This window comes from Alternaria rosae (genome assembly GCF_020736505.1).
Source record: "Alternaria rosae strain MPI-PUGE-AT-0040 chromosome Unknown BKA58scaffold_3, whole genome shotgun sequence".
NCBI classification, from domain to species: Eukaryota; Fungi; Ascomycota; class Dothideomycetes; order Pleosporales; family Pleosporaceae; genus Alternaria; species Alternaria rosae.
This window is the reverse complement of record NW_025763572.1, coordinates 1,408,251-1,420,950: the sequence shown is the minus strand read 5'-3', so window position 1 is coordinate 1,420,950 and position 12,700 is coordinate 1,408,251. Positions and strand designations below refer to the sequence as shown.

Genomic DNA, 12,700 nt, shown 5'->3' with positions numbered 1-12,700 from the left:
GGATCGCGATGCCGACTAGAAGCCACGGAAGCTTCAGTGCTTCACCATGGGATAGTCGAAAGCGACGACGACTCAGGCGCGCCGGCGATGAAGTCACTTTGGGGCGCTTTGTGCAGACATGTGAAGCGGCAGGAGCAGGTCGCGCTCGCGCGTCGCACCATGGCCCACGCTTGCACAAAGACGGCCAACACTCCATCGACTGCTCCACCGCTGCCTTATCCACGCCTATCGACAAGCGTCCCCGCAAACACGAAAGCGCCCTCAACACGAGCTGATGTCGACGGTGGCACTTTGTCTCTCCTGTCGCACCGTGTGCTGGCAGTGGAGAATGGGCCGAATCTCACGCATGCCTGCGCGAGTCCATTTTGGTCTCGCCCGGCTGCGTCTTTGCGCTGAATCTCGGCACGGTTGTATGCCTTCACCGACAGCGCGCATCTGCCATGTACCCGCTCCTGTCGATGCTCCTAGCAGGGAGGATCTGCGCCATGGTCACTTTCTATTTTGGCCAAGCGCTTTGAAACGCAATCTATGGGGGTCGTCGGCACGCAAAGAGACGGACTGACGAGAATGTCGAGGGCCATCCCAGCGCACACGCCCAGCGCGACGGGGGGCGAGCAGGCAGAAGATCGTGACCTCTTTCCCAGCGGCTTCACCGCGCTGCGAGTCGACGGCAACGTGAAGTCTCGCCTCTCAGCGACGAGAGCTCGCGACCGGCGCATTTCCCAGCGGCTGCCATGCCTCGAGCTTCCGCGTTGGCTCTTCTGAGTGGCTAGGCTCATGCATCCCCCTGAAGTTGTTCCTGGCTAAGAACGCCGCTGACTGGCCCCTGCCGCCGGTTGTTCCTGAACGAAATTAACACCCGCCAGGGGCCGACCATCTTAGGCGCATCTGTGCTGCCGTTAGCAGCCACCCAGGTGCTTAGGCCCCATCCTGCAACTGTCAGCCAGAGAGTTCATATACCGCCCTCCCTCGCTGTGTTTTTTCTCCTCACCCAAGGCAACTTTTCCTTACCACACTCGCTATCAACTGTCTTCGGACATCACATTCTTTGAACATCCAGTCACTCTTTCCTGGATTATCAACGTTTTCGCCTGGACCTTTTGAATTCACCGTCAAATACCCCTTCAGTTTTAAGAGCCAGGATTTTTTGAACATTCATCATGATGAAGCTTACCGTTGCCTTCTTGGCTGCTCTCGCCGCCGCCGATGCCGCTGAGGCTCGCAGCCACCGCCAGGCCCGTCGCCAATACGGTGCCACCAACTCCTACGGTGGTGGAAACAGCTACGAGAGTGGCAACAACGGCTACGGCAGCGGATACGGCGCCCAGCCCCCGGTTGTCGCCAGCTCTTCCGTCGTCGTCAGCTCCGCTGTTGTCAGCTCTGCTACTCCCGTAGAGACCCCCGAGGCCTCCACCTCAGCAACACCCGTCTCCTCGTCTGTTGCCACCCCGGTCGTCTCCTCGTCCGCTGAGGTCCCATACATCCAGTCCTCTTCCCCTGTCTTCGAGACCTCCAGCACCCCTGCCGATGCTACCTACACTCCTAGCGTCCCCGCTGGCGGTGTCTCCAGCAGCATGGCCAGCTACCCCGTTGGCGGTGGCTACGGAGCTCCCTCCTCCGCTGTCCCTGAGGCTGCCACCTCCAGCTCTGCTGTCGTTCCCACCATGAGCTCTGCTGCTGCTTCCTCCGCCTACGGCACCGGCTACTCTGCCGTTGTCCCCTCCGGTGGTGTCTCCTCCTCGGTCCCCGTTGCCGCCTCTTCATCGGTCCCTGCTGGCGCCAGCTCCAGCTCTGTTCCTGGTGTTAGCATGAGCTCCGCTATCCCCTCCGGCTCTTACCCCGTTGGTGGTGGATACGGTGGCAAGCCATCCTCTGCTGTCCCCGAGGCTGCCACCAGCAGCTCCGTCGTTCCCGGCGTCAGCATGAGCTCTGCTATCCCCTCCGGCTCTTACCCAGTCGGCGGCGGCTACGGAGGTGTCCCCTCCTCAGTCGTTCCTGAGGCTGCCACCAGCAGCATGGCAGGAACTGGCTACCCTCTTTACCCCACTGGCACTGGTGCCGTCCCCAGCGGTGTCTCCTCCACCCCCATCAGCGACATGGTGACCTCCACCATCTACAGCACCCAGATCTTCACCAAGACTGCTTGCCCTCCTACCGTCACTGACTGCCCCGCCCACTCCACCGCGCTCGTCACCAGCGTTATTGCAGTTGGCACCACCGTCTGCCCTGAGTCTGACCTCCCCAAGGCCACTCCCACCTCGGCCATGACCAGCTCCTACCCCGTCTCTGAGGTCGTCCAGACCTACACCGAGACCCTCGTCTACACCGTCGGTGTTGGCTCGACTGCTCACCCAGTCACCACTGAGGTCACCTCCACCTCTACCTCCACCCAGTACTCCACTGTCGTCATCACTGTCGGCAAGCCCACTCCTACTGGCGAGGTTCCCTCTGAGGCTACTGGCCCTGCTGGTGGCGAGGGCTCCTACCCCACTGGCCCCGCCGGTGAGGAGGATGTCACTTCCACCATCAAGTCTACCTCCACCTCCACCAAGTACATCACCGTCAAGCCCACTCCCACTGGTGAGGGTGATGTCCCTGCTGACTCCGAGTCCAACCCCTCTGGACCCGCTGGTGGCAACGGTGCCTACCCCACTGGCCCTGCCGGTGGTGAGGCTAAGCCCTCCACTCCTGCTGGAAGCGAGGGTGGTGAGGACTGCGCTGCTCCCGTCACTGTCACCGTAACTGCCAAGGAGACCGTCACCGTTACCAAGGGTGGTGACTACCCTGCTGCTACCCCCAACGCTCCTGAGCCAACCCCCGAGGTTCCCTCTGAGCAGACTGCCTCCTCCAGCATGCCCGCCGTCCCCACTGCCATGTACCCCGTCCCCGGTAACGGCACCAACCCCTACCCTGCTGGCCCCACTGGCTTCAAGACCTCCACCAAGCCCGCCATGCCCACTGGCACCGGTGCCGTTCCCGCCACCTCTGTCCTCCCCAGCTTCTCTTTCGTCTCTGAGGTCGCCACCCCCACCGGCGAGACTGCTATCCCCTCCTCCACCGTCCCCGCCAGTGCTGAGTCCAGCGCTGCCTACCCCGTTGGTGGCGGCTACGGCGGTGCTTCCAGCTCTGCTGCCGTCTCCACCCAGACTCCTGAGGCTTCCACCGTTGCCTCTTCCTCCGCCGCCCCCACCCCTACCCCTGACAACAGCTACGGCTCTGGCAGCGGTTACGGCTCCGGCTACGGCACCTACTAAGCGCTAAAGTGCATCTCTTGTATATGAGCTTTGCGTTTTCTTAGTGTCGTTTGTTGGTAGGATCGCTTGATCCGCATTCTCGCATGTCTTGTCTGTCTACTTTATCAAGTTCCCTCGGGCAGGGGCAAAGCGTTGGGTGGTTTCCTTTGTGATGGATTGTTCACGTAAAAGGCGGGACTAGACAGTTCATATCATGTACATTCGACAATATATTGACTGTCTTCTTCCACATCACCCTTCGGATTCCCCAGGCTCGTCGGACTCTGGTACATCGACGTGTTCAAGCTGCAATGTTTGATGAGACTCGACTTGTTCTTAGACTTTTCCTTTGTTGCGGTTGTTAAATGACCAGGCGTTATCTAGCTTTCTTGAATTTACTCTTTGCGACTGAATCTTGTCTCCAATCTCAATCGTGATGCTTTTTACTGAGTTTTAGTGATAACGTTTCCCTTGATGCCCACGTCGAACTCTATCGCAAGTCGTGACCAGATCCACAGTGACACAAACCTAATCTGCAAAGCTGATCACTGTACCTGCATACTGTCCCAACCCCATCCCTGTACATCATCGCGCCACCGCTTGCACGTTCTCGCATGATCGGCCACAAGTGTAACGTCTAATAAAGCAAACACAGCCACCGCAGCCGCAGTGCCACGTTCGCGGGTGCAGAACGGCTTCATTCAGCCATCCGCATTCAGCTCCGCTCCCTTTTCGAGCCGCTACAAGTTACCGTCGCACAGGATACATAACTACACACAGCATGCTTTCAGACGCCGACAGCCTTTTCGCAGTGTTACGCATTTTATTGTTGGTGGAGGGAACGTGCGCTGTTGTTGTTGATCACTCCTGGCTCGAGCAGACACTGGTTGGTGTGGATCTATACTACATCTGATATCAATAGACCCCATCTGGGATCGTGTCCTCGCAAGATTGGTACGCGTCATTATACGCTCGTATTGGGCACCGGACGGGATGGTAGCACACAAGCTATAGATGGGGTTGAATAAATTCGCCGAGGCCGTCCGTTATGCTGCTCGTGTTGACGCAGAATAGCAAGGGTTGTGGGGCTGGAAACGACTCGGTTTCCGAGGCGAGCGGATGCAGGTGACATGTTCAGATCATGTGGATCGATTTCTTGATTATGCAAGACGCCCTGTGGAAGGTGGGTATGTTGGGGGAGTTGCGCCCGCGGACGTGGCGATCGCTATTTGTGCTAAATTTCCGATGCGGCCGAGGTGAGTGGATTTGAAGATGGGGAAAGTGAATACGCATGATATTGAACGAAGGAAAGCGAGAAAACATTATATCAAAGGAGCACTTGGTGTAGACATACAACAGATGAAAGACTATTTTGCACGGTGCCGCGTGCCTGTCGCTACTGGGTATCACTGTCCTGAACGCCAAATACACAATTCCTGCCTACGCATGCCTCGACAAGAATGGGCCTAGTAGTCGTCATCGTAATCGTAACCACCCCTCCTCCGTCCACCATGGCCTAAATGCCGTCGGACCCAGTACTGATGATATGTGGAATAATCACGCTCACCACTGAGGCCGAGGTGTCCGGCGACATTGACATAGCCGTCCTCGTTCCTCTCCAAGTTCTTTGTATCGACATCACCCAGCTTGCCCTCGAAGCCTGTGTCTGCCTCCCACTTGGCACGGCAGTATGGACAAGTCGCTTTGCCTTTCGAGGCCGCGATCCAATTCGCCATACAGGCTTTGTGCACGTTGTTTCCACAGCTGGCTTTGCAGTATACGATGGGTTCGTTTTCGCCCAGCTCGTCGTAGCAGATGGGGCATTCACCCTCGATGGGCTTGCGATTGCCGTCTTGGCCTTCTTGTTCCGTGCCGTCCTTCCCGTCTGTCTCAACGCCTGGAATGGGCGGGGCGTTCTTGATGACTTCGCGCAGCTCAGAGCGGATGAGGGCTAATTGGTATGCGATGTCCTCTCGTGCCTTCAGCACGCGCAGCATGACGTATATGATGTGCTTGCATTGATTGCCCTTGTTCGCGTGTGGACAGTCACAGCTTGGGACGAGACCAACTGAGACGGTGTAGACGTTGCCTGTGGAGCCTGCAACAACGACTTTCTCCTCGGGCACATCATCGCTTCCACAGCGTTCACGCGAAAGGACTGTAAGGCGCTGTGTGAATGCTCTTTCTTTAATCGCGAGGTAGCTTTGTGGTGCCTGCTTGCGGAACACTCTCGCACGCTTCTCTTCGGCAGGCGCATCGGCGTCGCGCTTGCCTCTCTTCTTAGCAGGAGTCTTCTTGGGAGAATCTCCCGTCAGGTCGATTACTTCGGGTGCGCTCTTCGTCTTTTTGGCTTTATGCGGTCTGGATTGGCAGCCGAGGGGCGTGTCGTCGTCATCGTCGTCGTCGTCTGCGTACGAGGTAGTATTTCGCTTGCGGGTCGCTCGCGTCCGCGGGCGGCCCAGGTCGGAGTTCATGGCGTGTGTGTGATGCAATTGGCGTCGCAAGGCGAAGAAGAGGGTATTGGTTTGACAGTCTGGTGCGATTGACTTACGTGCGGGGGAAGATGATGGTGAGTAGAGTGGCGGCAGCCCAGGATCGCGCTTGCCCACGCATTCACGTGATGACGTAGCTAACAACTACCTAGGATTCCATTGGAGACTCTTCTTCCCCGCTTCAATCACTGCCATTACACCACTATCTCTTATGGTAATCCTATCGCATGGATAGCGACTCAGATCTCTGTCTAAACAGTACTTGACACGCAGCATTCCTGACATGCAGTCTCTAACTGGAAACCGCGCAGTCGCTGTCGTTGCTCTTCCACCATGGCCTTCTCTTCTCATGTCGCGCGTTTTAGAACGGTTCATATCCGCATCCAGTGTACAAATTGATGGAGATGCGTGCCCGAAACTTGGCATCAAGGGTTCACTACCACACTCCAAGTCTGCAATCAGTGCCTCGGCACTCCACCGCATAGCTGGTGTAATCATTACACTAGTATGTGGCACTGGTCTGATGCTACGTCTTATCTCGAGATACGCGTTTGAATCCATCTAATCCAAGTGCTCCTCTGTCCGTTACTCTCCCTGCATGTCCCTATCTTACGAGTTTCCATGGTACACAGAGATATCTCAACCGCACTTTCGATCATGCTTTGCAATGGCAAACACTCGTCTGACCCACATCAGTTCACGGCCCTAAAACTGATCGAACCCCGCCCGTAGTTGTATGGCCATTAACGAGCTCATTACTGCGCTCATGCTTGCAGTATTCCAGCTTGGTACCGTGTCACGACAACGCCAGCTATGACGATATCCCGGCTTCTGTCATCCTTTGATTCCTTACTCTTGCATCCCTCTCTGTTCTCCGTATTTCATCGATCCACTTTACAACAACACCTGCGCGACTGCAGCGACTGTCTATGCGGCACGAAGTCATGGCTAAGCACACAGCGGAGAAGACGACACCGGAAGGGCCTTTAGATGAGCAACTGATCCAGCCGCAATTGACGCCGTCGGCGGACCTCGAAGGACAAGCTGCGCCAGCTGAAGAACATGATGTCTTTGGCAACGAGGAAGGTGCGGATATACAGTATAAGACGTGCAAGTGGTGGTAAGTACATAAGCTACCTAATGCCGTGTGTAGTGTCACTGAACGAGAGTCAACGGTATTTCGACACTTCTCGACGTACCGCATGTATCATTCGATGGGCGTGACATCCTTTTTTGAAGTATCGCTGACTTTCAATTGCTAGGAATGTCGGCACTCGTAAGCCTCTCGTACCTTCGCACTATCATCTCAATAACGTAGTCAAGTGATGCTCGCAGAGAATGTTTCACTAGGTGTCCTCGCCCTTCCACAAGCTCTCGCGATCCTCGGTCTCGTCCCCGGTCTCCTCTGCATATACTTCCTAGGCATCATCGCTACATACACTGGCTATCTGATCGGCGAATTCAAGCTGGCTCATCCGTCTGTAGCAAACTACGCGGATTGCGGCATGCTCATTGGCGGGCCAGTAGTTCGCGAGGTGCTTGCTGTCGGACAACTACTAGTCCTAATCTTCATCATGGGGGCGCACATCTTGACCTTTGCGGTCGCGACGAATGCGATGACCGACCACGGCACCTGCACCATCGGTTTCACTGTTCTCGGACTGATCATCTCCTTCCTGCTAGGGTTGCCTAGAACGTTCAAGAACATCAGCTACTTTGGCTACTTTTGTAGGCCAAAGGATCCGATCGCTTCGTGTAAACTCGTGACTAACATATCGCAGCTTGCGCTTCCATCATTTTGGCAGTTACGGTAACCATGATCGCGATTAGTATCCAGAAGCCAGACATGGGCAACATCGTTGCTGTGCGGCCCGATGTACCACTCGTCAAAGGACTCGCACCCATTATGAATATCGTCCTAGCTTACAGTATGTTGTTACCCTGTCCTGTTCTCGCAATGAAGTCTATCAATCTCACACAGCTGGACACGTCGCCTTCTTCTCGTTCCAATCCGAACTCGAAGACCCTCGCGACTTTCGCAAAGCTCTCATATTCGAGCAGGGAATTGCAGTCATATTCTACATGCTCATCTCCGTCATCATATACTACTACGCCGGGCCTCTCGTAGCTTCACCTGCTCTTGGTTCGGCATCTCCACTCGTCAGCAAGATTTGTTTTGGCATCGCGCTGCCCATAATCATCGTCGCAGGCGTAGTCAATGGCTCTGTAGCGACCAAATACATCTACTTTCGCGTATGGAAGGGCACAAATGTAGCATCTACTAACAGCTGGAAGAGCTTGGGAAGTTGGGGCGTTATATGTACAGGCGCATGGCTGGTAAGCTGAATCTTGGCTGAAGCAGTGCCGAACTTCAATTTGTTGTTGGGACTGATCGGAGCTCTCTTTGGAAGTTGCTTTAGCTGTAAGTCACTGCAAATACGACTCACTGTGAATAATGGTAGGTGCATTGGCTGACGAGTGTAGATGCGCTTCCTCCACTGATGTGGCTGTGGCACTATAAAAAAGAACGGTAAGCTGTTCTCGTCGACTTCGCAAACAGCTTTTACCATCTTAAATATCTCTATTGACATTCTAGGCATGCTCATTGTGAGTCCACTCCTCAAGACGTTACAAAACGAGTGCTGACTCCGCGCTACAGTTTGGGCTTGGTATGTGGTCGTCTGGATGGGCGTTGAACCGCGGGTCTGGTGGCAAGGTATTCTCTTGCGACGACAACTGGCATCCTGTGGGCTGGGTTTCAGGAGTTACCAACGATGCATAGATGTAGCGCGTGAGTTGGAAGGGTATTCTCGTGCCTGTCTGGGCTCGCTGATGGGCGTTATGGGGTGACCTCGGGAAGGATTAAGATGTAGATTAACTAGAAGCGCACTTGTGCTGTAAAGGTAAGAAAATGCAACGCATTCCATATCAATCATGGGCTTTTCGGGAGACAGTGTTGCTGCAGAACGGTAGCATCGCGGACGGGAAGCTATGACGCGCCGGGACCTGCACAACCGAGCGTTGCGCATCTCACGACTCCTCACTTCACGGGCCAATGACAAGCCTCTCCTACCCCAGTGCGCGTCCGAAATAAGCTGTTCCCGAAGAAAAGACGCAGGCTCAGGTAATCTGGCTAATATCGATGTGGACGGGAATGCCAAGTGAGGAGGCTGGACGACCTGGCCTCGCTCGGGCTCACCACGATGCTTACGCTGCGTCCGTTGACTAGACGACGCACATATTATAGTTCTTACTGAATCTGGCCGAGAGTGTCTTCCCGCGAACTGGTACGATTGTTCATATTGCGAGGTTGTACCACTGTTCCGCTGGTTTCGTACTCCTGCCCTTAGCCAACCGTCCCACCTCGATTTCCACGAGCGTTCAAGCGTCCAACCCCGACCTCTTCGCTGCCCAATTTCCCCCTGATTGAAGTTTATACGTCCCCGCGACACTAACGCGACTGCGATATCATCTCGCGACTCTATTCTCAACATGCCCGTCGAGCTCCGTAAACGCAAGGAAGCGCCCCCAGCGCCTGTGCGCCCAACGAAGAAGAAGGCGCCCGCCAAGGACAAGAAGCCCGAGAGCGAGAAGACTGTCGTCGAGAAAGTCCAGGAAACCGTCACTGAGCAGGTCGAAGCTGTCAAGGAAGCTGTTGTCGGCAAGAGCAACGGCGAGTCTGCTGCCGCTGCGACTGGCCCACCCAAGGTCGGCGACACAATTGACCTCGCGTCCTTTGGCGGAGAATTTGAGACGAATGACGGAGACAAGACAACGCTTGCAAAGCTTGTAGAGGAGAGCAAGGGCGGCGTTGTACTGTTCACGTACCCCAAGGCTTCAACGCCAGGATGTAAGTCGCACCCCTAACATCTCCATCGCATTCGCAGAGCAGTACTAACGCGTGCGATTACAGGCACAAAACAAGCCTGCCTCTTCCGCGACTCCTACGACCCCCTCACCGCAACCGGCTACTCCATCTACGGTCTCTCAGCCGACAGCCCCAAAGCCAACACCACCTTCAAGACCAAGCAGAAGCTCCCCTACACCCTGCTTTGCGACCCTTCACAGAGCCTCATCTCCGCCATCGGCTTCAAGAAGCCGCCAAAGAGCACGACGCGCGGTGTCTTTGTTGTCGACAAGGAGGGCAAGGTGCTCGCGGTGCAGCCCGGTGGCCCGGCGGCTACGGTCGATGTCGTGAAGGAGCTTGTGGATAACAAGGATGGCGTGCCGAGTAAGGGTGATGCGGAGAAGGCTGAGAAGAAGGAGGATCAGGAGATGGCTGAGACGGCTGATGAGGTCGCTGATAGTGCGGCTAAGGTGGATGGTTAGAGGGCTTGATGGAGCGCTTGCACACGCCTGTCTCGGGCGCAGGGCTGTTCCGTGTCACTATCGCGGTGTTCAGGTCTTTAGCAGCTTGGGAAAAGTGTGTGATACTTCATCGAATACATTTCCAGGTTTTGGCATATCTCATCTACTCTGCGATAACTCGCGGTTACCTGCTAATGCAAAATGCCTAGGTCACACACATTCCGAGTGGCAAGTTCTTGAATCGGATTACTTCTATGCCTCTACGTAGGTAAATCCTCACACAACGTATCATCGAAGTTCCACATTTCGAAAAATAATAGACTGAATGCTCAGATATCAAGGTCAACTCGGGCCAGAGTAGACGCAGTAGTACCTAGGCAGTGGTACGTTGGAAAGTGGTCGGGTCTGTGCCGGGGTCTCTCTGGTTGCGTATACACACCAAAGCATTCCATGGCGACTAGCAAGATCATTCAGACCCACGCGATAGCAGACCGAACGAACGCTTTAACAGTTTCATGCATGAGACACTGCCTGCTAATCGTTGCTGGTGACCGGTGGACGACTCGCTTCCGAGGTTGGATGGTAGCACAGCCCCCGGACGCTCGCCAGGAAAACGATGCTCGGCCAGAACGAGCCTGCACATTGATCGATACATCAAGACACAATACACACCAATATTGTGCTCGGGCCTGACAATGGCTGCTCAACCTCTTCAAGACCGCGGCGACGAGTAAAGAGCAACATCAGGAGTACATTTAACGTTCAATGACGTCACTTAGATAAGGCGCCTGACGAGGCAGTTTCCTAGCATAGCACGCACAACGATGTCTGGACCTAAACAGCAGTAGCTTCACTGTCCACTATCGCCGTGGTTTTGGAGCCACCGGCGGTGCAATCTAGTACCATGCTGCGCCACACTTCCACGAATCTGACCGGTGCAACAATCATGCTGCATGCTGGTGAACCCCAGGCTGAGCTCCTACGGCTGAGGACGTGGAGAAAGCGTCTGTACCACGCGTTTACCGTATCCGGTGAGTTCGTCTTGCCCCATATGCGTCGAGTTGGATCACTGCGCAGTCGGACGGGTTGAGCTTCTGACCGCTTGCATAGAACGCAGGTTCCTCGAGGCAAACATCTTCGTTTCAAAGTAAGCGCTGTGTGTCGCTTGGGCCGAGTCTCCAAACGTCAGATCGTTGAGCGGCTTAACCGTTGCTCATTGCATGAATAATACTGGCACGCCATAAACTTCGCATTCGGGAAAGCATTCGGTATGGATGTCGAATTGAGCGTGGTTTACAGTAACTAAATGGTATCTACATGATTTAGACACTTTACTCGTGGAAGACATCCTCGTGATCCCTGGGTTTTCACAACATGCTTTTCCTGTCAGAGCAACGATATATGCGGATAGGATACCCCTTACAGAGTGGCTGCGCCACCAGCGCAAGGTCTAGGTCTGTTATGATCACGTCTGTCCGGTGCTCTCAGCGGATCTTGACCAGTCGAGCGCCCAAGTGTGTGCTGAGCGCTCTCCGGTAACTCAGTCGCCGCCACTCTGATGTGGCACAGCAAGCAGGCAACCTTATCAGGCCTCTGAAATCAGCCCGATCAAACCCAGCACAGCCCTGATGAGCCCTACTACTAGACTAGCCCTTGAATTCCTGTAACAATGCGTGATATATGCGAACATCGCCTTCCGCTTTCCATTTCTTGCATTTTTACCGCTATGGACAACCGAACCTTCACAACCGACTTGGGTCGAACCAGTAAAGCCAAGAAGTGTTTCTCTATGCACAGTGAGCTAAGAAGTCTTGCAGTATAGAATGTTTGACAGTAGCTAACATACTATTGAAGGTGAGCGTAACAAACCATCCAACCCGGCGCGTCCTACCCGGATCTCTAGCCAAACGGATGAAGATCGCGAATTTATTAAGAACAAGAGCAAGTGGTACAAACGTGCATTCGCTGCAGCGTGTCCAAGGTTCAAACGATTTCTCGAATCATATCGGCCGTCCAGCACATCGAGATGCGATGCTCCTTCGCTATCACACAAGCTCCGACGCAGCTTCACACCCGCAAAGAAGAACGAGAACTTCAAAAGGAAGGTGGATGTCTCCTTATGGGACAAAGATCGCCGTCAATGGTCAAAATCCAATCCTGGCGTTGTTCTTGTGGATACGCAAAGCAAGTACAACTTGGTCACTCCTCAATTTCTAGAGGTGTTTGGTCTGTCACCTAGCCCCAGTACGGAACCGATCAGGATAACACTCAGCGATAATACCGAGGTGCCGTGCTTGGGCGAGGTCAAAGCAAGGTGGTGGTGCAGCGATTCTCGAAAAGTCCCCAATTTCCGACCAAAATATGAAATGTCGACCTTTTACGTGGTAGATCTGGAGATATTCGAACTCGTGATTGGGAGTGATACAATCGTAGAGCTGGGGCTCTTACAAGGGAAACGCGATTTCTTCGGTGCTTATCGAACTTTGGTCCCTCCGGGCGACTGTAAGTTTATGATCGTGAACCATGGGCTTTCACTGACGCGGGATAGCTGACACAATTGCTAAAAAACAGCGAGAGGCTGAAGAAAGACGCAAGAAAGAGCAAGAGGAGATGAGGAAGTATGAACAGGCACAAGCAGCCAAGGCACGGAAACACTGACACTGCACC

General features: G+C 54.6%; 5 protein-coding genes across 5 annotated transcripts; 4 read left to right on the top strand and 1 right to left on the bottom strand.

Annotated features, from left to right (window-relative positions):
• The first annotated feature begins 1,008 nt into the window (after positions 1-1,008).
• On the top strand, positions 1,009-3,690 carry BKA58DRAFT_124433 (uncharacterized protein). Its single transcript, XM_046164236.1, has 3 exons — positions 1,009-2,441; positions 2,478-2,882; positions 2,971-3,690. Exons 1-3 carry the CDS (start codon positions 1,161-1,163, stop codon positions 3,259-3,261), a joined length of 1,977 nt encoding a protein of 658 aa, XP_046027548.1. The 5' UTR covers positions 1,009-1,160; the 3' UTR covers positions 3,262-3,690.
• Positions 3,691-4,307: 617 nt separating this feature from the next.
• Positions 4,308-5,802, bottom strand: BKA58DRAFT_380071 (uncharacterized protein). Its single transcript, XM_046169869.1, has one exon. It carries the CDS (start codon positions 5,705-5,707, stop codon positions 4,700-4,702), a length of 1,008 nt encoding a protein of 335 aa, XP_046027547.1. The 5' UTR covers positions 5,708-5,802; the 3' UTR covers positions 4,308-4,699.
• Positions 5,803-6,669: 867 nt separating this feature from the next.
• Positions 6,670-8,507, top strand: BKA58DRAFT_428032 (transmembrane amino acid transporter protein-domain-containing protein; the record flags this gene model as incomplete). Its single annotated transcript, XM_046173002.1, has 6 exons — positions 6,670-6,845; positions 7,044-7,453; positions 7,507-7,653; positions 7,707-8,045; positions 8,085-8,147; positions 8,338-8,507. The coding sequence occupies 6 exons, from the start codon at positions 6,670-6,672 to the stop codon at positions 8,505-8,507; spliced, it is 1,305 nt and encodes a 434-aa protein (XP_046027546.1).
• Positions 8,508-9,054: 547 nt separating this feature from the next.
• BKA58DRAFT_124348 (thioredoxin-like protein) lies at positions 9,055-10,316 on the top strand. Its single transcript, XM_046164235.1, has 3 exons — positions 9,055-9,575; positions 9,639-10,148; positions 10,243-10,316. Exons 1-2 carry the CDS (start codon positions 9,218-9,220, stop codon positions 10,052-10,054), a joined length of 774 nt encoding a protein of 257 aa, XP_046027545.1. The 5' UTR covers positions 9,055-9,217; the 3' UTR covers positions 10,055-10,148; positions 10,243-10,316.
• Positions 10,317-11,759: 1,443 nt separating this feature from the next.
• On the top strand, positions 11,760-12,691 carry BKA58DRAFT_399762 (uncharacterized protein; the record flags this gene model as incomplete). Its single annotated transcript, XM_046171562.1, has 3 exons — positions 11,760-11,829; positions 11,888-12,535; positions 12,582-12,691. 3 exons carry the CDS (start codon positions 11,760-11,762, stop codon positions 12,689-12,691), a joined length of 828 nt encoding a protein of 275 aa, XP_046027544.1.
• Between the last annotated feature and the right edge of the window lie 9 nt (positions 12,692-12,700).

Excerpts from the sequence above, each read along its gene's own strand:
- BKA58DRAFT_124433 (XM_046164236.1), top strand. The coding sequence starts at position 1,161 with ATGATGAAGCTTACCGTTGCCTTCTTGGCTGCTCTCGCCGCCGCCGAT. Across the intron at positions 2,442-2,477 it reads AGCCCACTCCTACTGGCGAG|GGCTCCTACCCCACTGGCCC; the intron begins GTTCCCTCTGAG and ends GCTGGTGGCGAG. Across the intron at positions 2,883-2,970 it reads TCCCCACTGCCATGTACCCC|CCGTTCCCGCCACCTCTGTC; the intron begins GTCCCCGGTAAC and ends CTGGCACCGGTG.
- BKA58DRAFT_380071 (XM_046169869.1), bottom strand. The coding sequence starts at position 5,707 with ATGAACTCCGACCTGGGCCGCCCGCGGACGCGAGCGACCCGCAAGCGA.
- BKA58DRAFT_124348 (XM_046164235.1), top strand. The coding sequence starts at position 9,218 with ATGCCCGTCGAGCTCCGTAAACGCAAGGAAGCGCCCCCAGCGCCTGTG. Across the intron at positions 9,576-9,638 it reads CAAGGCTTCAACGCCAGGAT|GCACAAAACAAGCCTGCCTC; the intron begins GTAAGTCGCACC and ends GTGCGATTACAG.